Raw genomic sequence first — 27375 nt, 5'->3', positions numbered from 1 at the left:
AGTCGTCTAAGTGTGTGTGTGTGTGTGTGTGTGTGTGTGTGTGTGTGTGTGTGTGTGTGTGTGTGTGTGTGTGTGTGTGTGTGTGTGTGTGTGTGTGTGTGTGTGTGTGTGTGTGTGTGTCAGAGAATAGGTGGGAGGAAAAAAGAAGAAAGGAATTATGGTGAAAGAGGATACAGAATGTAAGAAAACAGACAGACCTCCAGTAGGAACCAGGCTTTTTACGTGTGCATGATGACAGAATAATGAATATGGGAATGGGGGAAGCATGGTGTTAGCAGGCAACATGTCCTGTATATAAAGCACACAGAGCTATAGAGAAATGTTTAAAATATATTACATTAGGAGAAAAGGATGTTGTTAAGGGGTTGCCAAGTTTTTTTTCGCTTGGACACAACTTTCACAATACCATTAAAAGCATTATGTCCAAATACTTTTTCACTTCAATTAATTTGTAGGCTACTTAAAATGTTATGGATAGAAAAGTACGGCACAGATGCCACAGGAAAAGTAATCATTGTTTCTTTGTTCAAAAATCTGAATTGGTTGAAAAGGTGGATGATCAAACAAACGTCTGGAATCCTGGAGAAAGCAACATCTTAGATCCCAACTTCCCATATACAAACCAATTACTGTGAAAGACAGTTTTCATGTGAGCTTCTTGTCCATTTTTCACACACGCAACATCAGAGGTGTGACTACAATCTATTCAAACTTAAGCCCACTACACTTCAAACTAAAGTTCTTACCCACAAACAAACCCTGAATGATACATTAAATCATAACAAGTATGAAGCAGCGATAAAGTAGACAATCTAGATGAATCAACCTGAACGCTGCCCTGCAATTGGCCCAGACATCTGTCCATAGGGGGTCTCAGTTGCTGATTGGCCATGACCAGTTTTGTAGAGGGGGCTTCTAATCCTCCCCACACTCGGTGGGTGCTCTCGGGGCTTTTCCCACATAAATCAGTCTGGCCTGGGTGGTAAAGTCATCACGTCCACTGTGTCCACAAAACACTGCCTGTTAGCATCCCTATCACAGGGAGCGTGCTAGCACTGAAATGCCACAGAACCTGAAGGGCACTGGCTGACCATACTAAAGTATTTACATAGGTTCTAATTGGTAGTTCCACTTTACACTCTTGTTATGAAACAGATGGCAATGTATAATTTGTTTTATTAGTATTGCTCGACCATATGAGCTTTACCTTTCATTAATATGGTATGGTAACTCACATTTTTAGAAAAAAATATGTTTTTATCTGGTTGTAAGTGCAGCATTTTGAGTGCAAAGCAAGGCTCTGGGTAAGGAAGGCACGGTGATTGCATCAAGATACAATTTTGCCTTTCACCCATGGGTGGTCTCCACTGCTTGGACTTTAGTCAGCTTTCACTGTGGACACTGCAAATGTACAGTAGCACGCACATACATCTGGATAAAAGTATTTATTTTAGCAAATTGCATTACAATAGAGCATTTTATACCAATATATAAAATGCTCAATGGGAGGAATTGCAGAGTACTTTTTCCCGCTGGGTATACAAAAACAGAAAGGCAGTTTTGAATGAAACGACCTGATTAACCGAGGTCCTGCTATTTTTTCTTTACTTAGATGTAATGATATGGGAAACAACAACAAGTACATGCTAACAACAGTTCAAAGTGGAGTGCCCCTCTCTTCCCAACAGAGAACAGAGTTATAAATCCCGAGCTGTCAGATCTTTGTTTGTGTGATTGGAGATTCCCCCTGAGTCCAGCGCGAGAACTTTGTCGCCAGGGCTTCCTCTCACACACTTTCTCTCTAATACAAACAAATCACTGACTAAATTCCTGTGTGTGTGTGTGTGTGTGTGTGTGTGTGTGTGTGTGTGTGTGTGTGTGTGTGTGTGTGTGTGTGTGTGTGTGTGTGTGTGTGTCTGTGTGTGTGTGTGTGTGTGTCTGTGTGTATGCTTGTGTCCGTGTGTGTGTGTGTGTGTGTGTGCATGCGTGTGCGTGTGTGCGTGTGTGTGTGTGTGCGTGCGTGCGTGTGTGCGTGCGTGTGTGTGTGTGTGTGTGTGTGTGTGTGTGTGTGTGTGTGTGTGTGTGCTTGTGTCCGGGTGTGTGGACAGAGAGAAAAGGAGAGAGAGAGAGGGAGAGAGAGGGTGAAAGTTAAAATATCAAAACGAGACATTGATGTAACAGGATTAAGAATGTATTGAATAGACTATATTTAAAAACTAAGGTACGAAAGTATGTCCCACAAGGAAGTGAGAGGTTGCCTTATACTGCTGTTGTTCACACAGGATTTAGTTCACTGTTCTCTTTTCATTTGTGAAAGAATCAAGGAAAGGTCATATTTCCAGAGGGAAGGGCTGGAGCTATAGCCGCTTTCCACTAATGAGATCATAGGGAAAGCAGACAAACTGGAATTTTTTCTTTATTTTTCTGGAGTCAAGCAGAGGAGATTGTAATCCTCTCAAACAAAAGCACTTCGGCTTGTCAAATGAAGAAAAAAGTCTTACTGGTCGTTCGACGGCCCTCTATCAAAGTTGGCTGAACCAAGTTTTATTACGCACACGTTTTGCTTGGCTGATAAAGTTGACATCATTAAAAATAGATTAAAAAAAACAACATACAAAAAAATGTAGGCAAAAGAAAATGATTCTATGGCAGTTTGAATGATGACTTTTATGTCCCTCTTTGAAGAAACAGAAAGATATAATCCTGAATGTGTCTGACTAGGTCATTTAATAATAATACATTCCTCTCTGAGCACTTTGTTGCAATAAGATGTTGATGGATAACTCGCCCTGTGATATTGATGTTGTGAAAACATTGTTAGACATAAATAAGCTAGCAGCTATTTTTTTCATGGACTGATAAAGGCCTTCAGATATTCAAGAGGAATGAGGCATGAGGCATGTGTAGACGTTTGAGTGTGTAGATAGCAACATACTGTAAATACAAGTGTCTGTGTCCCTGAGAGCACACTGAGAAATCTCTGACTGGGACCTTGTCCAACTGGAAGCCAGTCAAAATACTGTCAACACATGTCAAGAGTGAGCTGGGAGAACGTCTACCACATCCCCGGAGGGTGAAAGACATACTATCTCACACTAAGATGAAAACACACCAACATAGCTTATTACAACTGCTTGTCATAAACATAAACTCTGTTACACTTTGTTCCTGGTCTCTATCCAGTTTTCACTTGTAGCTAGGGAACCCTCAGAAACACATGCTTGCCCCACATATCATCATATCTCGGATACAAGCGTTAAAGTCGTTGAACACTTATTGTCAAAATAATTTTTTTGTTCAAAATCATTGACATCTCTTCATGATCCGCCACTGTGCGTGAAAAACATTCAGTGTTAATACACAGCCTAGGCTCTGTAAACAGGCATGTTGCTAGCAACGGTGGCCTCCCTTTGTTTACATACCCTTTGTTTACATGGCAGTTTACATGCCAGTTTACAGAGCCTAAGCTAATTATAAACTGAAAAGAAATTTCAGCACACACACATAACGCACAGGTAGCAGATAGTGGCCAAATATTCACTGATTTTCACAAAAAGGGATTTTTGACAACAAGCTTTCTGCAGAATTGCTGACTCCTCCTTTGAGATGACGTTCTGGGAGACTTTAAAAGAGGATTTTCAATCCCTTGCAGTAATATCCAAGTGCTAATGAAGAATACAGGGACTATGTAAACATGTTATTGTGCACAAAACAGCTTAATTCATCCATTGAAAACTTCTGCACTGGCCAACTTTCATCACACGGTACGGGTGCCAAATTAAGCAGGTGTCTTGTGAGGGCCTAACAAGCTCTTTTCACTGACCCCTATAGATGACGTCACGTGCACTAACGAACTTCACTCCAAGCCAGCCTGCTACATTCATGGCCCTACCCCATGCCTGTAATTTATTCAAGGCCCGGACCAGGAGGACTAGTGTGATGGAGAGGGGAGGGAGAGAGAGACTGTGGCGTAGGGGGGCAGTGTGCTTGAATATTAGTAGGCTGCCCTCCCCTGCAGAGAGAAACTGTGTCATAATGCCGGACTCCTTTTATGATTCAAATCAAGCCTATTGTCTCTGTAAGCGACCGGCTCCGCTCTGTGTGCCGCAAGAACAACCAAGGCACTATGAGCAGCAGCCTGCAGTAAAGAAATGAGTCCAGGGCCAGAAGAGAGGAGGTGCAGCCTGAAAGAGCATGGACTGACTGACTGCTCAGCGGACAACAGAAATGTCTGCAGTCTCTGCCATCATGTAAACACAATTCAATCTCTTATCGGCAATTCATCCACTGTAAACATACAAACAAACAAGTAAATCTTGCTTTGCACAGGGTTGGACACATTCCAGTGGACTGCCATTATACAGAAGCCGCTTCTTCATATTATGCACAATCTAGGAGTCCCATTTTTGCTTGTTTTGATTGTTCATAAATTCAAAGCTGTTGTAAATATATAAACATTTGATAAGAAGCAATTACCTTTGTGTCAATGCGTTCAGTTGTGCTGACATCTTTATATTTGAAACTCGTTTAGCTCACCAGTTGCAGTTTAATTCGTTTTCAACAATATTTTGAATCACAGAAAAAATTCATATTTTAATTATGAGATTTTAAAAAATTCAAGTGTTAGGGACAAACAATTTCAATTCTGCCATCCTCAAATGCAGTTAGAACTTTTATCAATACATTTGCCAAAAATCCCCAAATCTTTTAAAAATTTAATTTTTGTGTGTGTGTGTGTGTGTGTGTGTGTGTGTGTGTGTGTGTGTGTGTGTGTGTGTGTGTGTGTGTGTGTGTGTGTGTGTGTGTGTGTGTGTGTGTGTGTGTGTGTGTGTGTGTGTGTGTGTGTGTGTGTGTGTGTGTGTGTGTGTGTGTGGTTGAGGTAGTGCAGTGGTGTTTCCAATGTTGGGAAGCTCTCATCTTGTCTGAGGGTGAGCGAGCGACAGAGGGAGAGAGAGAGAGAGAGAGGGAGAGAGAGAGAGCGAGAGAGAGGGAGAGAGAGAGAGAGAGGGAGAGAGAGAGAGAGAGAGAGAGGAGGCGGAGAGTGGTACCAGAGACGCTGGGACAGATCGGCTAGGGGGAAAGTTTTTCAAAAGTTTCAGGAGGTTAACCGAGAACCACAGCAGCCGTGGCCGAGCTGCGGAGGATAATACGGGATTGGGACGCTACTCTCCGGCTGACTTTATGAAGAAAATCCCCATCGATTTCGGAGCCTTTGTTTTCATGTGAACTAATTAAAGGATGTATTTCTACTAAACGCCCGACTTGAAACGCTGGAAATTTTTCCACCGAAATGGAAGGGAATATTCCATGGATTATTTTGTCATTTTTATTGTTGATGCACCTCTCTGAAGGTAAGTGCCATGAACTAACTTTAATTGTTTCTATATGTGGCATACAGACGTCCATAGATAGCCTTCTGGACTTGTCTGGACACATATCGCATCTTATGTGTAGTTTGAGTGACAGATAAATAAACGGATATTAAAGTTTTCGAGAGCGGTACTCAACAGGAGATAATGGTAACAGATAAGCTAGCGCATCACGTGTCAAAATCACACTCCCAATTGTTCTTGTGACTGCTGCATGGGGCAACAAAGATAGATTTTACTCGTCATTTACTTGATTGGATTCCTTTTGTTGAAGTCCTTTTGTGACTGCGAGGGCTGCCGCTCCGCCGAGATGACCAAACCCGCAGTGAAGTCTCTCCCCCCCCCCCTGTAGCATCAGCAGCACTTTACAAGTTTGGCTAGAAGCGATAGCCTTGTGCAACAATTTGAAATTCGTATTCTTCGTATAAGCCTAGTTGATGTGAGGAGCAGGGTAAATATGAGTGAAAGATATAGGCTAAAAACTGGGAGTGATGAACCGAGGTTTTCCCCCTCACCCATTCTAAACAAAGACCTTTAAACAACTGAATGTGTTTCCCCTCATATAACGTTGAGAAGTAGCCTATATGTTACTAAGAGTCTAAGACACACTTGTTACGTTCTCATTGTGTCAGCATGTATCTATATATCACGCGCACACAAATGATTATACTTTTGGCAAGTAAACAGCAAACACGAGATGTGTTTCTGCTGCAAGATGCAACAAGTTTGGCTTTCCAGAAAGACCTGCTCGAAATCTCTAACAATGACTTGGAATGGTTTTACAAAACATCAACTTGAGTGTTTAAATATGTATCTATAGCCTACTATTTCAATGAAGCAATATGTACAATTTCAGGAGGATGTATTGTCTTGTCCTCTATAAGGTTAAAGTGGATGACTAGGTTTTTGTTTGTCAGTTGTATGGTTGGCTAACTCTTTTTCTCCAACTTCCACAGGGCTGCGATGTGTGGATAAATACAGACCTTGTGAAAATGGAGGGACATGCTTAGATTCACCTTCTCGATGCATGTAAGTGGAACATAATGTAAAGAGTTGATGTAGCAGGATAAGACTTGTGGTGTGGGCCAGTTTTGCTTTTCGACCAAAAGCCTCCAAAATACTTCATTATCTCAGCTTTGGAAAGTTTTTGTTAAATTAGTTTTAACGATATGTTTAATAGTGATGAAAGATACGACAAATTGATTAGTCCTTACACACAGATGAGCATCAACAAGTCTCAACCGGTTTGGCTGCTGCTGCTATACACTCTCATCTCTTGCACCTGCGAAAAGAGCTTTGTCAGACATAAATCACTGCGTTACGCCGCACATGGAGCTTTTTCAATCATGTTGTTGTTATTTCATGTGTGTGATATTTGTCTCTGTAGTATGGTTCACATTTTACTAGAAATAGTTGTTCATTTCAAGCGTTTTTTTAGTTTCCTGCTGCCTGCTTTGGGCATTTTTTGGGGAGCTCTCACATCTTTTGACAGTGATAAGGCCTTTGTTTTTCAAATGGGGGATGGGGGTTTGTGTGGGAACCTCTTACAATAGCCAAGCTAAATAGCCTACAGTGTCTTGCCCGGGGGTAATTTTTCCTTTAAGGAAAAAAAAAACCTTTAGCTTAGGAAAAGTGACTGAGTGTGTTCCAGTGGACAAGATACACTCACATTGGTAGAACAAAGATGTCCTTAGGTGCCAGCTGCTTCCCTCCAAAACAGTTCATTTATGATTTTATTTAACTTATTTGCAGTTTACAATAATGTAAGGGGTCAACGTTGAGCCAATACCATGAATGCACTTTTCACAAGCAAATAATAAGGAAAAAAAAGTGTTCATTCTGCCAAAAGCAGCCATTACACCCTACGTCAATGTGTAACTCCACTGCATGTGCAACACGTAACCACCGCCCACATCTTTGCAATCATTAACTTGAGCCAAGATGTGAGAGTGTCATTAAGTGAGTAAATGTATAATTGTATGCAGCCAGACTTTTTACAACATATTTAATATCATTTCTCATTTATTTTTTAACACCACACAAAACCTAGCATTTACCTACTATGGGGGAAAATAAACACAACGCTCTGCCTTAAATTAAGAAAATAAATCTCCAGATATGATGTCATGTAATCACAGGGGATGTGTTTTCTTTAACAAGACCCACATATTCCTCCTTTGTGCTCCTCTAATGATTTGAACTGCAGTTACGTATGTGTTGATATGTTAGGGGTGGACCAGTTGAGTATGGGCATGTGTAATCACTGGTTCAGTGCCAAGAAAGAGGATCACTCTTGGATGTCTAATGGAAGGGGACATTAAATGTCATACAGCCCACAGAGTGCCATAGCAGTGGGGCAGAGCGTGGCCACATTAGAGTGGTCAGACCGGTCCTAGACAGAGGTGAGCTGTGGAGCCACCCCACCCCTTCCCCAGGGAGGCTACCGAAACAGGAGATCCAAAACCGGAGAAAAGCTCCTTTCTTCTACCAGATATCTGCCTGTAACCCGGCACCATTAGATCAGGGCATAGAGAGGCAGAGAAGAAAGGCCGCGCCGCAAAGTAGGGCCAGTACAGAAACAAAAAACAGATACCTGTTTTGGTATTTGAAAAGGAATTTGGAGAAACCATAGAAAAATAACTGTGCTTGAAATCACCGCCGTTCCAAAGCACCTCACACATTGCGTCATGTAGAGAATTGTTCATGGGTTCCGGCTCGTACAGCCATTGTGTAATTTGACATTTCTTACGGCAAGTGTTCTCAAGTGACACTGTGTGTAGGCAGATACAATTGTTACTGACCCAGATACCAATGTATCATCTAAATTGCTGACAAACACAGTCGTCTATGAACCACACCATTGCTTTGACACAAAATCTCAAAGTTTGCTCTTCCAGTAGTTCTTTATTGAGTTGTTCTTTATGTATCTGAGTGTGTTGATGTCTTCCTCAGAAAGTTGGCAGGCCAGTTTAAGCTGATAAAGGATTACAGTAATCCTCACTTAACTGTTTGAGTGAACAAACTCTCTGATAACCATTTCACTTTCATCAGAGACACAGTACAAATCTGTTAAGGCTTTCTTTGAACATTCCAACATGGCTCCATGACCCCTTCCTCAACCTAGAAAATACCTTGCAATAGATATTAACCGCAGCTTCAAGTCAGCCATACATGACTTTCTTAATGATTTTAAAGATGGTTGAACAGGGTGTAGAATGAGTTGCATTTTCTATTCCTTAAAATGATAAAAAAAAAATTACTCCAAAAGATCTGCACATGCGTGTGCCAATTTCAAACTCTAGTGTATAAACACTTCAGTGACCACCGTTTCGCAATCGAAGTGTGAAATAATTTTCAGTGTAAGTCAAGGTATTGTGGGGATAAGGAAATTCAGTTTTTACCGTACATGATTGCGCATACTATGACCTGCAGTTCGACAAGATTATTTGTTGAGTTCAGAAACCTTGTTTGAGAGATGGGTTTAATTAAGGCATTGAAATTGAAGCGCTTCATATCTGTTTGACATAATCGCGTGTGTTGCTTCTGTCTGCAAATATTTTTGGAGGGTATGGGGGGGAGTAAGAATTTTATCAAACCAGATTATAAAGATGTCATGAAATAAAACTAAACATAATCCTAACTGGTTAAAAAAGTAATGAAGCAAATGTTTACGTACTGATCATTTTAGAACAGTTGTATGTTAAGTCCAATTCCAGAGCTACTGAATATCCTTCCCTGTTGCACCTGTAGGTAAAGTTTTGTAACTTTGCCCCAGTGCTTAAGTTGCTGTAAAACCATCCTTTGCTATATAGAACTTACTTTGTACAAGTCAATTCTAAATAGAACTTCTCAATATGGCATGGGTTAAAAATACCAACGTACTATCTTCAGAATGTCAGGTTCATCTCATGTCATCATAGACACTGGTCTCCTTGATACACAATACAAATTGATATTCTTTCTATGATCTTGCTCTGGTGGCCTAGAGTTTTGAACTTGACAGTGAAGGATTGATCGTGTTCCAATCTGGAGAGTGCAACGTTTTTTTTTAAGGTGAGCAGTCAGGAGGAAGTCCAGTTGAAGTGCCTTTGGCCCCCCGTATAGCTCCGCCCTGGGAGAAGAATGTGCTGCCTAAAGCGGGGGCCACACCAGCGACATGGCTGGAGGAGGAGAGAGATAATTAGGCAGATTGAGAGGGTGTCATTTAAGAGAGGATCCAGCTGGAGAGGATCGGACTGGGGGTTGGGAATGGGTAGAGAGAGAGAGGGAGGGGGTGTGGGGTGGATGGGGGGGACGGACGGCATCGAGGAGGACAGCTGGTGGATGTTGTGATGGTAATCCAGTGGAGTCAGATCTTGACAAAGGGGGAAAGCATAGGGCCAGGTGCTGCCATTGAGCAGTCAGCCGCCCTCATACTGTGAGAGACATGCTCGTGGAGGAATGGAGCCCGGTAGTCCACCACAGTAGCTCACGGGTCCCTCTCATCATGACACATGTTGCCTCTCTCACAGTGCGGCAAACCAGCGTCACTTTTCTCTCTCTCTCTCTCTCTCTCTCTCTCTCTCTCTCTCTCTCTCTCTCTCTCTCTCTCTGCGTGTCGTCCCAGCTCTGGGGGCGGCTGCTCATCCTCTGTGTCTCACACACAGTGGCAGGTAGCAGATTATGACCCAACTCTTTCCTCTTAGATCCTATTAGATGAATGGAAATAAACACACGGGCCTTCTCCATTGTGTGAGGCCCATGGGGTGGATAGTACATGTTAAAAATGTTTTGCCCTTGAGCTCGGTAGCTGAGTTATCATGTCAATTGTGAGTGTTTTGTGAAGACCCCTGTGGCAACTCCCATCCTCTTAGGACATGATAAAAGATGACATCTTTGACTGTGTTAGGGACAAAACTGTCAAGCATTCTGGAGTGCTCTTTAAACTGTACATATGTTCTATTACTCATTATTTTCTTATTTTTTCACCAAAAAAAAGGGAGAATACAACCATTCCAAATTGTAAATTCAGCATCAACAAGTCGATTTACTAAAAACAGATGAGATGTGCATTTTTGCAGAAAAACAATTCACAAAGAAGTGAAAATGTGCCAGTAAGCATATTTACTGACAGACCATTTCAAAGAGACAGACTATAGTGTTGGCTTAGTTCAGAGCACCTCAGGGCTTGTGTGTTTTCATTGGCATCTTTACGGTGGATTAGAAAGGAATGCTTCGTAAGATTCCTCCTCTCCCTCTGGTGCTTTCGGGGGTTTTGTCCATATACCTCCCATTCATTCTCTCTGGTTGCCCCTTCAGGAATCCCTTTATCAATACTGTCAGCCTGCCTGGAAAAGGAGATGTTTGCAAGTGTTTTTAGGCAGCACATACCACTCATGCTATCAATCAAGATACTGGAGTCATTTCCATGTCATTATCCAGGGTCAAAATGATGCATGGCTGACCCAGTAGTTTGAGATGACTTAAAAGGACAATGGTCATATCTACTGACTATGTTACCAAGAGCTGACACCATCATAGAGAGCAATATTTGGGTTTGTTGTGCCTTCTCCACTCTGGGTCATGAGTGTAGACAGAGCTGTGGTTCCCAGGCCCCAATACAGGAAGTGGTGCCTTCTGACCTCCCTGCTATACGCACATCCTGTCTTATCATAAAGGCTTAAAGCAGCTTATTCCATGCACCCTGGATCTTCCTTCATGCATCTTGTTCAGCTATTGCCTCATTTTAATTGCACCCTCCCTGTTGGTCCACGGTGCTAACATTGTTCCATCTTTTATACGTGCTAATGTACGGATGAGCCATGTCTCTGATGTATCATGCCCTGGTTGTTTGCTGCGATCTGTAAAATGTTTGATTTCTAAAGAGACATTCAGGCACTGCAAGCCTGATGGGAATAACTGGCCTCCACTAGCAACATTTTTCCTAGTCTTCCTCCCCTCCCTTTTTGAAGAGGAAGGGATGGGTCCATCATTAAACAATTCAGACAAGACTTTCACTTTCCCACTAAACACACTTTCCACAGACTGTGCCAATGTTTACTCTTTTTTTTTCCTGATTTAACATTAATCAGAGGGTTCAGGGACTTCAAACAGTTCTCCACTTGGAAATCAAATCACATTGCAACATCATTGTAATTTATTGAAAATATTTCATTGAAAATGTATGACAGATCCACACCCTACTTTCATATCTTGAGTACTCATTCAGCTGACAGCAGTTGGGAGATAGACATTCCCATGAGTGTTTTTTCCTCAGCTTATCACTGAGAACCTTTGCCAGTGAGTGCACCTTAAACAAATCTCATTCTATCAAGACAATAGGCACGGGAGAGTCTGTGCCATTGCGCAATTAGTGCACCTGTTTGTTTCCGTCAAACTGGAGTGTTTTTATCAGTTGTTGTACTCCTATTTAATCCACATTAATTGTGCAGCAAATGTTTGCTGTGAAAATGAATGGGGAATACAAGCCATTAGAAGGTGTGTAAGATATATTTTGTGAGATAATGTTTGCACTGTTAAGGCTAACTTGAAACTCCACACAGGACAAGGCATAGTAGTTTATCTTTCATGTTAGGTAGGAGATAGGTTGGGTCTTTTATATTTCAGTTTCAAAGTTTGAACGAAGTCTGGTTCAGTTTAGGTGGTTGGGTGGGGTTTTGTGGCCGAGCTCAGTAGAGAATGCTTTGAAAGACCTCGATCCATGGGATTCATGCAATGTGGTCAGGGGCAAATGTGTTGCTATTTGGAAAATGGCAGGGAATATTCTTCCAAAGTTCTGCTGACACTTTAGGCAAACATTTCTGAAGTTAATGAACTAGTGAAAGTGTAAAAACTAAGAGCTCTTGCTTGGCCCTTTATTTTGTATTACTTAGCACTTAGCAGCAAGAGTACATTTTTATTATTTTGGTGCAGTCCCCACTGGAGTCTGGATTATTAATCTTAAACATGTAAATCTGGCCATTAAGGGTCTGTTGGAGCCGGTGAGAAGGATCCACTGACAGACTTCCTAGCTTTTTGGTCAAATTCATTACTTCTCTTCCTCTAGAGAAAGTTAAATGTCCTTATATTCACATGTTTAATATTCATGCTCTGAGGGGGGAGGGGGGGGGGGTTGCTTTGGAAACCTCCTGGAGATTTAAATACCCCCTTTGTGTGACCAAGCACAATTGTTGAAACCAACTTCACTCTTCAAACTGTGAAACGCGCATCATTTGGGACACGATCGCACTTCATCACCAGACTGAATGGTATAACCGCGCGGCCGCTCGTTGCTACCTGCATATTTATGGAAGGGATCATCCAAAGTGCTCCAACTGTCCTTACCAAACCCCGTCTACCAGCACCCCCTTTTTTCCCACTCCAGCTCTCTCTCTCACCACGGGTTACTGTTGCCAGGCTACAGCCGAGGCCTGTTGGTCTGTGTAAGCCCAGGCCCTGAAAGACTAGCTGTTTGGGTCACTGCCTCCCCCCCCCCCATCACCACCCCCCCAACTCTCATACAAAGGAGTTCTGACTACTTTAGCTCTTTTATTTGGGCCACAAAACACTCCCCAACCCCCAATCTGGCTATTTGCTGAGAAAGGGAGAGCCAAGCTGAGGAGAGCAGAGCAGAAGTGGCTGTTGCAAAGAGGGGGTGTGGATGGGCTCCTGTTGGCAATGTAGTGTCAGTATGGACTCACATAAAGGAGGAGAGCCATGGTTCCTGCTTGCTTGCGGAGGGAGGGAGGGAGGGAGGGAGGTCTGTGTTGAAAGAATGAGACAGTGTTGTAAGAGTTTTCCCAAACATTAATATTTATTTCTCGCAACCTAGGGGGTTTGAAAGAAATGTACAAATCTCTTCGACTATAGCTCTCGTCACGCAATGCAGGAGTTGAGATCCAAGCCCCAAAAAGTCAAAAGATGGTTTAGTTCTGTTGTTGTTGCTCTTCCTCTACATTTTGTCATAGGAAATGCCTTCTCTGTGTGTTTCTTTGTGGAGCATGACTGTGTGTGTATGGACCGTGTCAGAGATTACAGCCTCTTTGTTCACAGGTGAGTCGCCCTTTGACCTCTGGCAGAGTAGCTGCTATTGTATGGGAGAGGATGAGCTCAGGTTACTCTGCTGCGGTGACCCAGAAAGCAGGAAAATTGGCATTGTGTTACACCAGTGTAGGTGACAGAACTGACTCGAATGAATCAAAGGGTTTGTAGTCGTAAGATCCTTTATATTGAGTGAAGAACAACTAATTTGGCATATTACGTATATTCCAGACATGCATGGCTAGAATGCCATACGTCAAAAAATAAAATACACAAATGAATTTGAACTTTCAAATCTTCTACAATGTTTGACCAATTTGCCATCTCTTTCTTTTCCTGTGTATCTTCTCTATTATGTGTTCAAGATACTACCTTTCCTCAAGGCTGGTTGTAAGTTTGTTTTTTCCCCCTTTTGGGTTTGGTCTTTAGAGTGATTGTTGCATGTGTTTGCCTTTGTTGCAGTGGTGCCTTTTGTGTAACAATCTTTGAAGGTGTGTGGTAAGAGGAAACGCATGTGTTCTCTTGAGTGGTGTGTGTGAAATGTGTGTGATTTTGTTGTGGGTTATACTTGGCTTCTATCCCATGAGCAAAAAAAACACCAGCAGTTGTTTTGGCTTAAAGTCTTCCAGACACAGAGTCCGAGAGGCAGCACTGACTGACTGACTGACTGACTGATGTGGACAGATGCATGGTGGCGGGGGCCTGCAGCTGGCAGTAGTCCTCATATGTAACTGCTGACACCCAAGAGATTTACCAACTCTGGCCATCCCTCCGCTGCACACCAAGACCTCCCCTTCATCTGCTGCTGCACTCTCTTCCTCAAAGGTCAGAAGTCGAGACTCACTAAATTATGACTCAAAGGGGGTACATTGCACAACAGCAGCAGCCCTGCACCTGCCTTCCACATCCTCCGCAAATAAAAGCTACGTCCGCCTAGGCCAGGGCAATGGCACAACTTCTACCCTGCTTAGTTTTTTTTTTCCCAGATACATTGGAATCCACAAGGCTGTAAAAAAAAGGGCCCTGATAAGAAGACTCTCTCAGGTGCACCATGGGACAAAGTTTCACATCTCTCACAGTCTCTCCACTGATAGCACTCTCCCAATGTGTTATGGGAGTAGCATGTGCTGGCAATGAGTCAGGTCTAGACAAAAGAATGTGTGTTTTGGCTGCTCAGTTTAGTGTACATTTGCAAGGGGAGGACAAATAATTTATCAGCCATAACCCACTATCGGCGTTCGTACACACCCACGCATAGGGCACACTCACGGCCGCGCACACACACACACACACACAAATAAACAGTGCACCTCATTCTCATAGCTAAACAAATATTATTTCAAATATCTAGTATCTTTGTCACACAATACTCCTGGGATGAGTTCTTAAATTATGTTCTGCCCACAGAGACAATCTCCTGTTAAGATTGTACCTCTTAAGCTTTTCATCAGCAGTCACATACCAACAGTACGGAGGGGGTATCTAGGTGAATTTCACTGTCAGCCTATGTTATGTTCTACAGTTCTAAAAGCAACTTGTTTGTTCAGTGTTTGTATCACATTTGTGCCATAACATTTTTCTCATGACACCCTAGATGTCCAGACATTTTGAATTTGCCTGTAAAAAATAAATAAAGCCAGCCGAGCCATGACAAAATAGCCATGGGGACAAAATGGTGGGGGATGGAGATGGCTGGGTTGTTAGGCTGGCTGGCTTGCTTGTTCAATCTGTGAGGTTGCTAGGGTAACAGGGATTGTGCGTTCGGAAGGGTGAGTGCTGTGTTTTCAGAGCGAGGGATTACAGGAAATATGACATGACATTCTTTCTCGACCACCAGACTACCTCTCCCTCTCTCCCCTCTCTCTCTCTCTCTCTCCTCCGTCAACCTCTCCAACATATTCCAAACTTCATTCTCCCGTCCTGCTGCAGAGTTGGCCCGCCACCACCCCACTCCCTCCCTGCAGCCTGAGTGACATTATCATCACAATTAGACGGGGGACCTCTGACATCTGACCTCTCAGTGCGGGGAGAGGAGGGGGGTTGTTAGGGGGAAAGCCAAGCTGGTATTCAGGGTAAGGGGAGGGGAGGGAGGGGGGCTTTGGGAGATAGAAGAGTAGCTGGAAGAACTCAGCAAACTCTCGTTCAACTATTCAACTTCGGTGCTTATTCCCTATTACCTTAAAAAAATGTATCCGCGGTTTCTGTCTATATGCTTATTCTTCTAGATATGCGTGTGTGTGTGTGTGTGTGTGTGTGTGTGTGTGTGTGTGTGTATAGGTCCTTCATGCTTAACCATGTGGCTTCCTCACTTCACTATAATCTATACATTTTATAATCTATAATCCCTCAACAAAATTGAGTAGTCTCAAGATTTTTCAGTCAAAAGCATTTTAATGGAAACACTTCATCAAACGTCATCCCCGTTAGTCTTACCTGGAACAGTTTCAGTCTCCTATCCCAGGGCAACAGGCACACACAAAAAAAGAAGAAGAAGAATGACAGCCAAGAGCGGGACAAAACCCAGCCGTCACTGCCCTGTCATCAGCATCAAACAGTAGGCTATGTTTGAAGAGGGGGCTTGTATCCAGCGAGGAGGCTCCACTGTGGGTGTAGGGTTACCAGCTCATACTGGACTCCGCAGTAGGTCCAAACATGTTCTAACCCCTGTAGAGAGCGACAAGAAGTCCTGTTTATCACTACATCTTAGTGGAGCAGGTTGAAGTTAGACTTATGCAATATCTAAAGGGCCAATTAAGCAGAGCAGCAGATACAGCGCTCAACATACAGTGTTTCTACTATGTCTACACTGACAGGATGCTTTCAGGCACAGTATTGAGTGTAGGTCTTCCGAATTCTGGCAGCTCTCACAGCTCAACTACACAATAAACACACATTTTATAAGGCATGAAACGTGAGCAGTAACTTGGCCTGTGTAGGCAGCTGTATTGATGCAAATCAGAGCGAATCTGTTCCATCAGATGTTTGTGGGCTAGAAAAATGTTAGCGTTTCATCAGGATAATGCAATAGCAGTACATCAAGTGGATGGATGGATAAATACCATTGTGATGATTGTTAAGTTTCCAGACGGCTGTTTCTGGGTGTGTTTCTTGTATATGAGAGAACAGAAACCAGAGCTGAGGTTCGGAAAAACGGCAACAGTGGAGGAATGTTAGCTGACATGGAGTAACTTTAGTCTTTTCAAGCTGGAAAGAATGAGTGTGAATTGTAAAGCATATGCAGAGGCATATTTGTACTACTTTGTTTGTTAGTGTATTTGTGTCTCATTCCGTGAACTGCTGTATATATTGCATGATTACTGCTTGTGTGTTAATGCAAATGTGTTCCAGGGTTCAGATGAATTACTCATTCAAGCATGAATGAAGTATTGCTGCTTGACTCAAGTATGAGTCAAGCAGCAGGCTTTTGCCAACATGTCACTGGGTCACTGCCAAACCCAGAACATGATGGTAAATTGGGCTGTACACCGGAGTTGGATTGTCACAGCTCGGGGCTAATATACCATAGCTCTGTCAGCATGACCTGTTCTGACCTGCAGGCCAAAAGACAACCTCTAATGTGTGTATGCGTGAATTTCTCTTTCCAGATGTCGTCCCGGATACATTGGTCCTCTGTGTCAGCACCTGGATCCCTGTCATAGATCGCCCTGTCTGAACGGAGCAGCTTGCAAGAGTCAGGTCATCAACGGTATCCCACAATACACCTGTGTGTGCCAGAGAGGGTTCAGAGGTACATATTTCCCCCATTTGTCTTCCTTAGAGAGACTGTCTAAAAGTTCCTATTTTTAACCAAATGCCCTTTAAATCTCCCAGGGCAAGACTGCTCCCTTATTGACGCCTGTGCCACCAGTCCCTGTGCCAATGGGGCCCGTTGTGCCAATTGGAATAACCACTACAACTGCTCCTGCCCGCCTGGCTTCCAGGGAAAGAACTGCCGCAATGACATCGACGAGTGCCGCAAGCCTGGCCTGTGCCTCAACGGTGGCCTCTGCCTCAACACCCATGGATCCTTCCGTTGCCAGTGCCCACCCGGGTACAGCGGGCGCACCTGTGAGGTGTCCACCCTCCCCTGTTCCCCGTCTCAGTGCCTCAACGGGGGCACCTGTCGACAGACCGGCGACCATTCCTACGAGTGTGCTTGCCTACCAGGTAGATGAGCACTCTCTCTCTCTCTCCTACTCTCTCTCACACACACTCACACACACACACACACACACACACACACACATACATATACAAACGCAACAGACCCCACTCGTTTCCCAGGGCCTCAGCACAGTGGTACAAGCGTATACATTTTCTCAGCTGGATGACGTAGCTGTTAGGCTGTTACTGGGATTTTACTCCTCGGTCCCATGCAGGTCAGCTTCCTGGCTGCTATTAATAGCTGCTGATGGGAGATGGGATGGTGGGAGAGTTGAGAAAGCAAGCCGTCGTCTGCTCTCTACTCCACTCCGCTCTGTTGACAACAGAAGGAATTTACTTTATGGGCCTTCTGGTTTCCCACTGGGGAGCTGACAGGAAATGTCTCTTGCCAGAGAGGAAGTCATTGAAACAGTGAGAGATTATAAAACAAGCAAACACTGCAGGGAGTGCGAAACCCCTGGAGCAGGCAGGAGTGGAGACTGTTTCTGGCATGGTGTGGGAACCATCACGAGAAGATGCAAACAATCGGACACCCCCTGAATTTTTTTGTTTTCTGTTGCCGACATTGCCCCCCACGTCCTCCTGTGTGTGAAATGTGACTCAAGGTTATGAGTAGACATGATTTGTCTGTAGAGTACAGAGGCCACTAAATGTTTGCTCAGTTCCTCTGTGTGTGTTATGGTGTCTGTGTATCAACACTCTTTCTCTCTCCATCTGTCTCAGGCTTTCAGGGACATAACTGTGAGAATAATGTGGATGACTGTCCGAGTCACAAGTGTTTGAATGGAGGAATATGTGTGGACGGAGTCAACACCTACAACTGCCAGTGTTCACCAGAATGGACAGGTACGGCTCTACTTTCGTCCCTTTTTCTCAAATGAATATGTATATTTTATGTTGAGTATCATGTCTGAGCCAATTTTGTCCCCCTTACCACACCAGGGCAATACTGTGCCGAGGATGTCAACGAGTGTCTCATGCAACCAAACGCCTGCCACAATGGGGGCACCTGCTTCAACAAAGGGGGCGGTTACTCCTGTGTCTGCGTTAATGGTTGGACCGGAGATGACTGCAGTGAAAACAATGACGACTGCGCCATAGCTGTTTGCTTCAATGGCGCCACCTGCCATGACCGTGTAGCATCCTTCTTCTGCGAGTGCCCGGTCGGAAAGACAGGTGAGTGAGCTTGTCCAATGGCCTCAGAGCACCCTCTTTGAATCCTGGCTGATAAATTGTTTATAACCGGCACACATTGTTTTCTTTTTGTGCTATCTCCATAGGTTTGCTGTGCCATCTTGATGATGCGTGTGTGAGTAACCCCTGTAACGAGGGTGCGGTGTGTGATACCAACCCCCTCAACGGCCGCGCCATTTGCACCTGTCCTGCTGGATTTGTAGGAGGGGCCTGCAACCAGGATATGGATGAGTGTTCTATTGGTAAGGCTGCTATTGTTGTTTTTCACTTGTCATCAAATGTGCATAATATGGTCAACTTTATCTTTTCATTGTGATTGTGATTCATATACTGATACCCTGCCTTATTTTCACAGGTGCCAACCCATGTGAGCATTTTGGTAAATGTGTGAACACTGAGGGTTCTTTCCAGTGTCAGTGTGGTAGAGGCTATGCCGGCCCACGTTGTGAGATTGACATCAATGAATGCCTGTCAATGCCGTGTCAGAATGATGCCACTTGCCTGGACCGCATCGGAGAGTTCACCTGCATTTGCATGCCAGGTATACTATTCACACATGTTAAGTTGTAAATCAGCCACTTGCTAATAAAGCCAACATACACAACATCTCAATTCAGCCCTGGCAATGGCATTCACATTGAGGCAGCCCAAAGACCAATAGCTGACTGGAACAACTGATTATTTAAACTTGACCTTTCAAGCAGTATCCACAGAGCTGCTAGCCTGGAAATCCTGACCCTGATATCTTGAACGATAGAGGGTCTGGCGACGATCAATAGTAATTTCCAACTCTAGGGGCGGCTCCTACTCGTGCATTTCAAATGCCACTGCACGCAGTTGGATAGCACTACAACCAATCAGAGCGATGCACAAGTGACGTAAGCCCCGTTCGTTTAGCGAACAGCTGTTAAACTGTTCAATTAAACGTTTGCCGTTGTCGGTCGGCAAAACAGAACATTCCACTTACTTGCAAGTGAAAGCTATGAGTCCCGTCTTCCAATTCGTTAAGGGTCGAGGCCAAAGCAGTCTCAAACTCACACAACATATCCGCAGCCATCTTTGATGTTTACTATCACAGCTTCGACGTCGCATGCACGTCACTGTCGTCATCCGGTTACGTCCTCCCCAGAGCACCATATAAAGGGCTCTGGCGCGCCCATATTAGATAGAACCAATTGAAACGTTATACCAGATTTCTGGTAGTCTTGATAAGCTTCAACGGAGCGTCTCCAGACCAACACGCGCAGCAAATTTAATTTGCCAGCGCCTAGTGGCAGGTCTGGGAATGCCAGGCTACAGAGCTGCCACACTGAATGCCAGGGTAGACGGTATTATGTAATATGTTCTCTTTTGACGCTGGGGCTATGGAGGGCCCCTGCTCTACTCTACACAGTGCACTGTACAGCCAGACAGGGTATTAGTTTGGACAAAGTGATGGTTTGGACACTCGGTGACAAAAACACAGTGAAACTCTCACGCACAGTCCTACATGCATCCTGGGGTTTTGGGAACTATACAAATTAGAGCTGGGAGTGGAGTCTATAGGCCTGGATGTGAGAGAGAGCCAGCAGTTAGGGGGAGCAGTGTGCTGTGAATACTAATGAGTGCTAGAGTGGTGGGAATGGAGCAGAACAATAGGGCCCCTCTGTGCTCCACTTTGCACCCCTCATACACACCGAGAGGGAAAGAGGCCTTTTCCCAGAGCCTCTCTCTCCCCCCCTCCCCCCTTCATGTCCAGAGACAAACTCTTCCTCTTCTCCCTCCTCATCCTCAGCCAGCCTGGCAAAGCTCATGTGGTGCTGCTGATTATTTCTGATTCCACGCTAGCCTCTCCCCAAGGGGCAGCACTCTGATCCACACTCTGTTTCACCTCAATGAAGGAGTCCTCCATAATTCAGAATGTATAACATGCATCTGTTGAATGGGACACTGACCCAGGGAGGGGTAATACTTCATGGACAGTATGGGTGTGGTGATTTCAGGTCAGGAGAGTGGGAACATGGGGGATGCTCTAGGGATCTTTTCTTCCATCTTGTAGTTCAGCAGACCCAAAAAAAAGAACCTCTGAGGCCTCCCATGGGAGAAATGTTTCCCACAGATCCTTTCCACCATCACAAAGAGTACATACAAAATACATTGGACACTATGCTGGGGCTTGAACTGATCGAATCATAAATAACATTGTGTATTTGCTTCAACTGCATTAAAATGTATGTTAATTCAGTTCCATCTTCTGTCTTCCAGGCTACATGGGGACTTACTGTGAGGTGGATGTAGATGACTGTGATAGCAACCCATGTGTGAATGATGGCATCTGTCGGGACATGGTCAATGGCTTCACTTGCACATGCCAGCCAGGTAAACCAGATTTTGACTGACTTTTTATTTGATATTCCACGTTTATGTCTATCCCTGTGAACAACTCCAACTCAGTGACAGCAGCAGTAAGAAAAGCCAAAGTTTAAATGTCCCCAGAACCAGTGGAGGGAGGGTGAGTCTCCCTACTTGTGCCTGCTGGTGTTCAGAGCCACCACATATAAAAAGGCAGGCAGGCCCACAAGGCTGCCTATCCTCTCCTCTTGCCAGAACAAAGACACTATTGTGACCCCCGCCCGCCCTCCCTCCTCTTTGGAATGTGGAAGGGACAGCAGTCTCTCTCATCCTGCCCTGGTGGTGGTGGGGAACAGCAGTCCTGCTAATGAGATTCTTTTCCGGGTCCGCAATTTACATCTGGGACAGACGTCCCCCTCCACCCCCCATCTAGCTATTGAGCCGGTGGAGCTGATGCAGGAAGGGGAGTGAGAGTTCCCTTAAAGAGAAAACAATCCCACCGTCTCCTCTGACCCCCCCTCCTGCAGCCCAAGCACCAACACACAGACCGTCTTGACACTGTTAATCAACTGAGCAGTGTGCTACCAATGCACCAATTCAACCCTGTCTGGGCACCGTGCCCACTGATCTCAAGCCTACTCAGTTTCTCAAGCCTTTCTTCTTCACACAATATTATAATTAATAATGTTATTATTAATATTAATATTATCTATCCAAAATTAGTCTATTATTTAAATAATGTTTAAAGCAACATATTTCTTTTAATATCATCTTTTGTATGCATTACTTTTGTAAGTCCCTCCTCAAAAACATGATCAAGGTCATATGGCTTTGCAATGCATGTTGTAGTGGTCATCTGAGCCGTGGTGTAAATGCATAGGTTTCATCTCCTTAACCAGTCGAGACACTCTGAAAGCCAACCTTACTCAGACGTCACTGACCTATCAGAGGACCTCTGCCCTGCTAAGAAGAGACAGAACTGCCCTCTGACCTGAGCATGGAGCCTTCCACTGGACTTTCTCTCTGACCCTCCACCTCTGTGTTTGCATGTCCCAGGGTTTACCGGCACCATGTGTCAGATCGACATAGATGAGTGCGCCAGCACACCCTGCCAGAATGGAGCCAAGTGCTACGACCGGCCCAATGGCTTTGAGTGCCGCTGTGCTGAAGGTAAGGCTTCTCTAACACATTGTTGTTTGTGAATAGTTCTTAGACAGTACACAGCTCAAGATGTCTTCCTAGGTAGAAGAGCAGATACGTCTTCACCACTTGTTGTGTTTGTGCGTGGGGGCTATGTTTGGGCTTTGTTAAGTGTTCAGTGTTTTTTTTTTTGGGGGGGGGGGGGTCAGCTATCCTCTCTGGATGTCTGCTGGCCGAGCAGACTGACTTGAGGCCCCTAATCCTACTCTTTCCCCAGTCGGCTCTCAGGATCATGGGGTCACTGAGGACCAGCAGTTGCCTAGAAAGGAGCTTTGGTCATCACCCCGACATCTGTTCATCTGTTAAACCCCCACACCACCTTATGCTGCATCTTAACCATCATTCCTTCACATTCAGATATGTCCATGTTTAAATAACAAGCCCAGATACAGTTCACTTTAGTGAAATTCGTCGTCAAGCTAGCTGTATGTATAAACTGACGGTCTATGTACACAGATATTTAACATGTTGTTTAAATGGATGCCTATGGAGGAGCCTGCTTCATTGTTTCAGTTGCCAGCTGCTTGGTATTCCCTGTGTTTGTGGGCCCCTTCTGTTGAGTGAAGTGGCCCTGTTTGACGTGGTGCAGTCTATTGTTCCCTCAGCCACAGAGAACAAAAGCAGTGCTGGGAGGCCTGTGTAGACCCTTCTTTACTGCTTTGCCCAACTCAGCAATGCGCTACACAAATACCACACAAACCAACACTTACTTGTCCCAACACACAAGACAGTGTCGACATCGAAACCACAGTCATCAGAACTCAAAAAACTGAACCTTTTTATTAAGAAAACCTGGGGGAAAGAGAGGGGAAGCTCAATGTACAATAACAAGTGAATTGGGCAAAAGGAGGAAATCTTTTTTATTTTATTTTTATTTATATATTTATCACTTTTTTAACAGGTTTGGTACATGGCATAGATATTTTTGTTACAAGATACAGGGACACATAACTCATACTGTCTTTTTTCCTCTTTAGGTTATGAAGGGACACTGTGTGCGAGCAATATCAACAACTGTCAGCCCGACCCGTGCCACCATGGGACTTGCGTTGATGGCATCGCCAGTTACACCTGTAACTGTGACGCCGGCTACACAGGCTATCGCTGTGAGAACCAGCTCAACGAGTGCCATAGCAACCCATGTAAGAACGGAGGGAAATGTGTGGACCTGGTCAACAAGTACATCTGCCAGTGTCAACATGGAACCTCAGGTAAGAGGAAAACTCTATAGACCTTATATCAAACCTGAATGAATCGTTTAAAAAAATCAAAATAATCAAAAGCTAGCAAAGATTAACTTTATGCTTAATCCCAAATAATTCTCACAAATATGCAAATTGTGTTGCTGTTAGGGATGATCAGAATAATATGGAAAAAATATATCATAACATCAGATTTCTTACATTTTCTGTATTGAAGCATATTTTCTGTTATTGTAAAAATTTAAACAATGTGTATAGCGTAATGTGAAAAAAAACTAAAACTCTTCTTTGTCAACACAGGCACCAACTGTGAAATAAACTTCGACGATTGTTCCAGTAACCCATGTGATTATGGCATCTGCAAAGATGGCATCAACCGCTACGACTGTGTCTGCAAACCTGGCTTCACCGGTAAGGCCTTCTGTAAATTAAAACCACACATTTGAAATGAAAAAAACATTCTGTCGTCATTGGAGATGTTGACAACACACACACTTATATCCAACATCTCTCTGTCCTCAGGTCCCAAGTGTAATGTGGAAATAGACGAGTGTGCATCCAGCCCGTGTAGAAATGGTGGGACATGTGTGGATGAAGAGAATGGATTCCACTGCCAGTGTCCTGCGGGCTTCAAGCCGCCCTACTGCTACTCCCAGATAGACGAGTGTGGCAGCAGCCCGTGTGTCCATGGCGCATGCAGGGATGACATCAACGGGTATGAACCATTACACACTCTCTCACGGTTGACTCACATGACGTGTTGCCAAATCCTTTAGGTTTCAACTTGCACTTCATCAACTCCTTATTAAAATGACTGTCCTCCTGTGTTTTCCAGTTACCGCTGTGACTGTGAGCCCGGCTGGGTGGGGAAGAACTGTGACCTGGACAGGAATGACTGTCTGCCCAGTCCCTGTCAGAATGCCGGCACCTGCATCGATCAGCTCAACGGCTTCACCTGCAAGTGTCGCCAAGGCTTCAGAGGTGAGAGGGTTGGGCCTAGCTACAGACAGTAACCTGCTGGAGCCATCAGCATATAAACAAACTGTACAAAACAGAGGAATACACTAATGCAGAACATAATGCAGTAATTGAAGTCATAGCAGAGTATCATACATTCTTTTAGATGTGCTTTAGTCTAAAAGATTCCTACCAAGGCTTCCCAAAATTGTCAATCGTCTACCTCCCTCTAGTGGTGTTGGGCGGTGCAGCTTCATTCACCAGTGACGTCTAAATTGAGTTCTGTACACTAATATGTATTTTCCCTCCACTCCCAACAGGTAACCTCTGCCAGGTGAACGTCAACGAATGTTCCTCCATGCCCTGTCTGAACAAGGGCACCTGTGTGGACGGCGTGGCAAGTTTCACCTGTCTGTGTGAACTCCCTTACAGTGGACCCACTTGTGCTGAGGTCCTCACCCCATGCTCCCCTAACCCCTGTGATAACCATGCCGTCTGCACACACACACCAGACTACTCGGGCTATCAATGTAACTGCCTGCAAGGGTGGCAAGGTTAGTACATGTTGTACTTATCATCTAAGCGCAAACAAAATCTATTATGAGATAATCTGTCTGGAAGCTTATCAAAAGTCTTAACGCATAAATATGTCTAATCTTGAGTTAAACCTTATTGTTCCCCTTCTTTCTTGCATTCCCCAGGTCAGTTGTGTAACAAAGATGTGAATGAGTGTGTCTCAAACCCCTGCAAGAACCGCGGGACCTGCACCAACACGCTGGGAGGCTTCGTGTGCGCCTGCAGAGCTGGATACTCTGGGCTGACCTGTGAAGAAGACGTCAATGACTGTGCTCCTAGTAAGTGGCCATCTTAACTTTGGCACGGTGAATAGCTATGATTGGCTGTTGCAGTCAAACTCCACCACACCAGGTCAAACAACTGGATTTATCTTATCTTATCTGATCTTATCTTAACATAGCTTATGTACATTTACGGTGCTTGACCGAAAATTGTCTTCTTTTTAAAATATTTGTTATATATGTATACTTTATTTTTTAAACCAAGGTGACACATAGATCCATGTAGGTTGGGAATATACAAAGCCTAACAATTAGACAATAAAAATAAAGTCTTCTTCTTTTTTTCTTTTTCAATCAGATCCGTGCCTGAGTGGAGGGACCTGCTCAGACAGTGTGAACTCCTTCCACTGTAGCTGCCTGCCAGGCTTCACTGGGCCCCGCTGTGCTGTGGAGGTCAACGAATGCCAGAGTTCCCCCTGCAAAAACGGAGCGACATGCACGGACTATGTCAACTCATACACCTGCACCTGTAGGCCAGGTTACACTGGCATCCACTGTGAAACCAACATCCCCGATTGCACAGAAAGGTGAGACTGTTTGTGTGAATTTGTGATGGAGATATATTTCAAGTTGTACCTCGTCTGCTCGATGAAACTTAGTAATGTTAAATCTATACTTTTACTAATGTCCACAGCTCTTGCTTTAATGGAGGGACATGCACTGATAAAATCAACGGCTATTCCTGTAACTGCCGCTCGGGCTTCACTGGCTCCCACTGCCAGTATGAGGTCAACGAGTGTGACTCCCAGCCCTGCCTCAACGGAGGCCTCTGTCAAGACGCCCTGGAGTCCTTCCGTTGCTCCTGCCCCAAGGGCTACACGGGCAACCGCTGCCAGGTACACACACACACACACACACACACACACACACACACACTCAAGAGCACTGTTGAAAGCTCAGTTTATACATTTATACCTTTATGTTTTTAAATTAGTAAATGCTGAATATTTTTCCATCTGCCCCCTCGCCTACCCAGACGCCAGTAGACTGGTGCAGACGCTCATCTCCCTGTCAAAATGGAGGACGCTGTCGCCAAAAGGATGCTTCGTTTATCTGTGACTGTGCCAACGGTTGGTCTGGACGTTATTGTGACATCTCGAGAGTCTCCTGTGAGACAGCTGCACGCCAGAGAGGTAGGTTCAGGACTATACATCATGACCTCTGACCTTTAGGCTTGTGTTTATCCCTAGAGCAGTAATTTAAATGTCATTTCTTCTAAATGTTCTCATCAGGGCTCCAGACTGATGAGCTATGCCACCACAGTGGTCACTGTGTCAACACTGGGAATGCCCACTATTGTAAATGTCCCTCTGACTACACTGGGAGCTACTGCGAGAGTCAAGTCGACCACTGTGAAGACAAACCATGTCACAATGGCGCCACCTGCAGGGGATATGTTGGAGGTTACCAGTGTGATGTGAGTCCATTGTTATGACAATATTTTGATATCAGCAAAGTCAGTTATCCCACAATGCTTTCATTACAGTTCTGGACATTATGTAACTCTCCTCCGATGTCATTTCAGTGTATGCCGGGCTATACTGGACAAAACTGTGAGATAGAGATCAACGAGTGCCAGTCTCATCCTTGTCAGAATGGAGGCACTTGCATTGATCTAGTGGGACATTACATCTGCTCTTGCCCTCCTGGCACACTGGGTATGCAAGCACACATTCAACACAACCCTTGAGATTATTACTAAAAATACTTTATTTTATGTTACTAAAAGATAAAGCATTCATTGTGGTATTTATTCATCTCTTCTTGAAAGGTGTTCTATGTGAGATCAACGAAGATGACTGTGCTCCACCATTGAGGGTGCGCAATGCTCCTCCAAAGTGCCTGAACAACGGCACCTGTGTGGACAGAGTGGGCGGATACCGCTGCAACTGTCCCCCTGGCTTCACCGGAGAGAGATGCGAGGGAGACATAAACGAGTGTCTCTCCAACCCCTGCAGTCCCTCCAACAGTCTCGACTGCATCCAGTTGCCCAATGACTACCAATGTGTTTGCAAGCCTGGCTTCACAGGTTAGAAGAAAAGAATGTCCCCTCTCTTAATGTGAATGATCTTAAAATATGAA

General features: G+C 44.4%; 1 protein-coding gene across 1 annotated transcript in view; it reads left to right on the top strand.

The window, feature by feature from the left end:
- Nucleotides 1-5104: 5104 nt before the first annotated feature.
- The window catches only part of notch3 (notch receptor 3), a 29588-nt gene continuing 7317 nt past the window's right edge, over nt 5105-27375 (top strand). The window contains exons 1-22 of the mRNA XM_080044272.1: nt 5105-5351; nt 6326-6398; nt 16994-17136; nt 17220-17555; nt 18276-18398; nt 18495-18728; nt 18833-18988; nt 19102-19287; nt 20991-21104; nt 22134-22247; nt 23255-23488; nt 23780-23890; nt 24002-24194; nt 24315-24460; nt 24757-24990; nt 25138-25290; nt 25592-25820; nt 25928-26129; nt 26270-26426; nt 26526-26710; nt 26819-26951; nt 27065-27322. Coding sequence (XP_079900398.1) covers nt 5291-5351; nt 6326-6398; nt 16994-17136; nt 17220-17555; nt 18276-18398; nt 18495-18728; nt 18833-18988; nt 19102-19287; nt 20991-21104; nt 22134-22247; nt 23255-23488; nt 23780-23890; nt 24002-24194; nt 24315-24460; nt 24757-24990; nt 25138-25290; nt 25592-25820; nt 25928-26129; nt 26270-26426; nt 26526-26710; nt 26819-26951; nt 27065-27322 — 3775 coding nt within the window. The 5' untranslated portion in view covers nt 5105-5290. The remainder of the gene's footprint in view (nt 5352-6325; nt 6399-16993; nt 17137-17219; nt 17556-18275; nt 18399-18494; nt 18729-18832; nt 18989-19101; nt 19288-20990; nt 21105-22133; nt 22248-23254; nt 23489-23779; nt 23891-24001; nt 24195-24314; nt 24461-24756; nt 24991-25137; nt 25291-25591; nt 25821-25927; nt 26130-26269; nt 26427-26525; nt 26711-26818; nt 26952-27064; nt 27323-27375) is intronic.

Source organism: Ammodytes marinus (genome assembly GCF_949987685.1).
Source record: "Ammodytes marinus genome assembly, chromosome: 16".
Lineage (NCBI taxonomy): Eukaryota > Metazoa > Chordata > Actinopteri > Uranoscopiformes > Ammodytidae > Ammodytes > Ammodytes marinus.
This window is presented reverse-complemented; position numbering and strand designations above follow the sequence as displayed.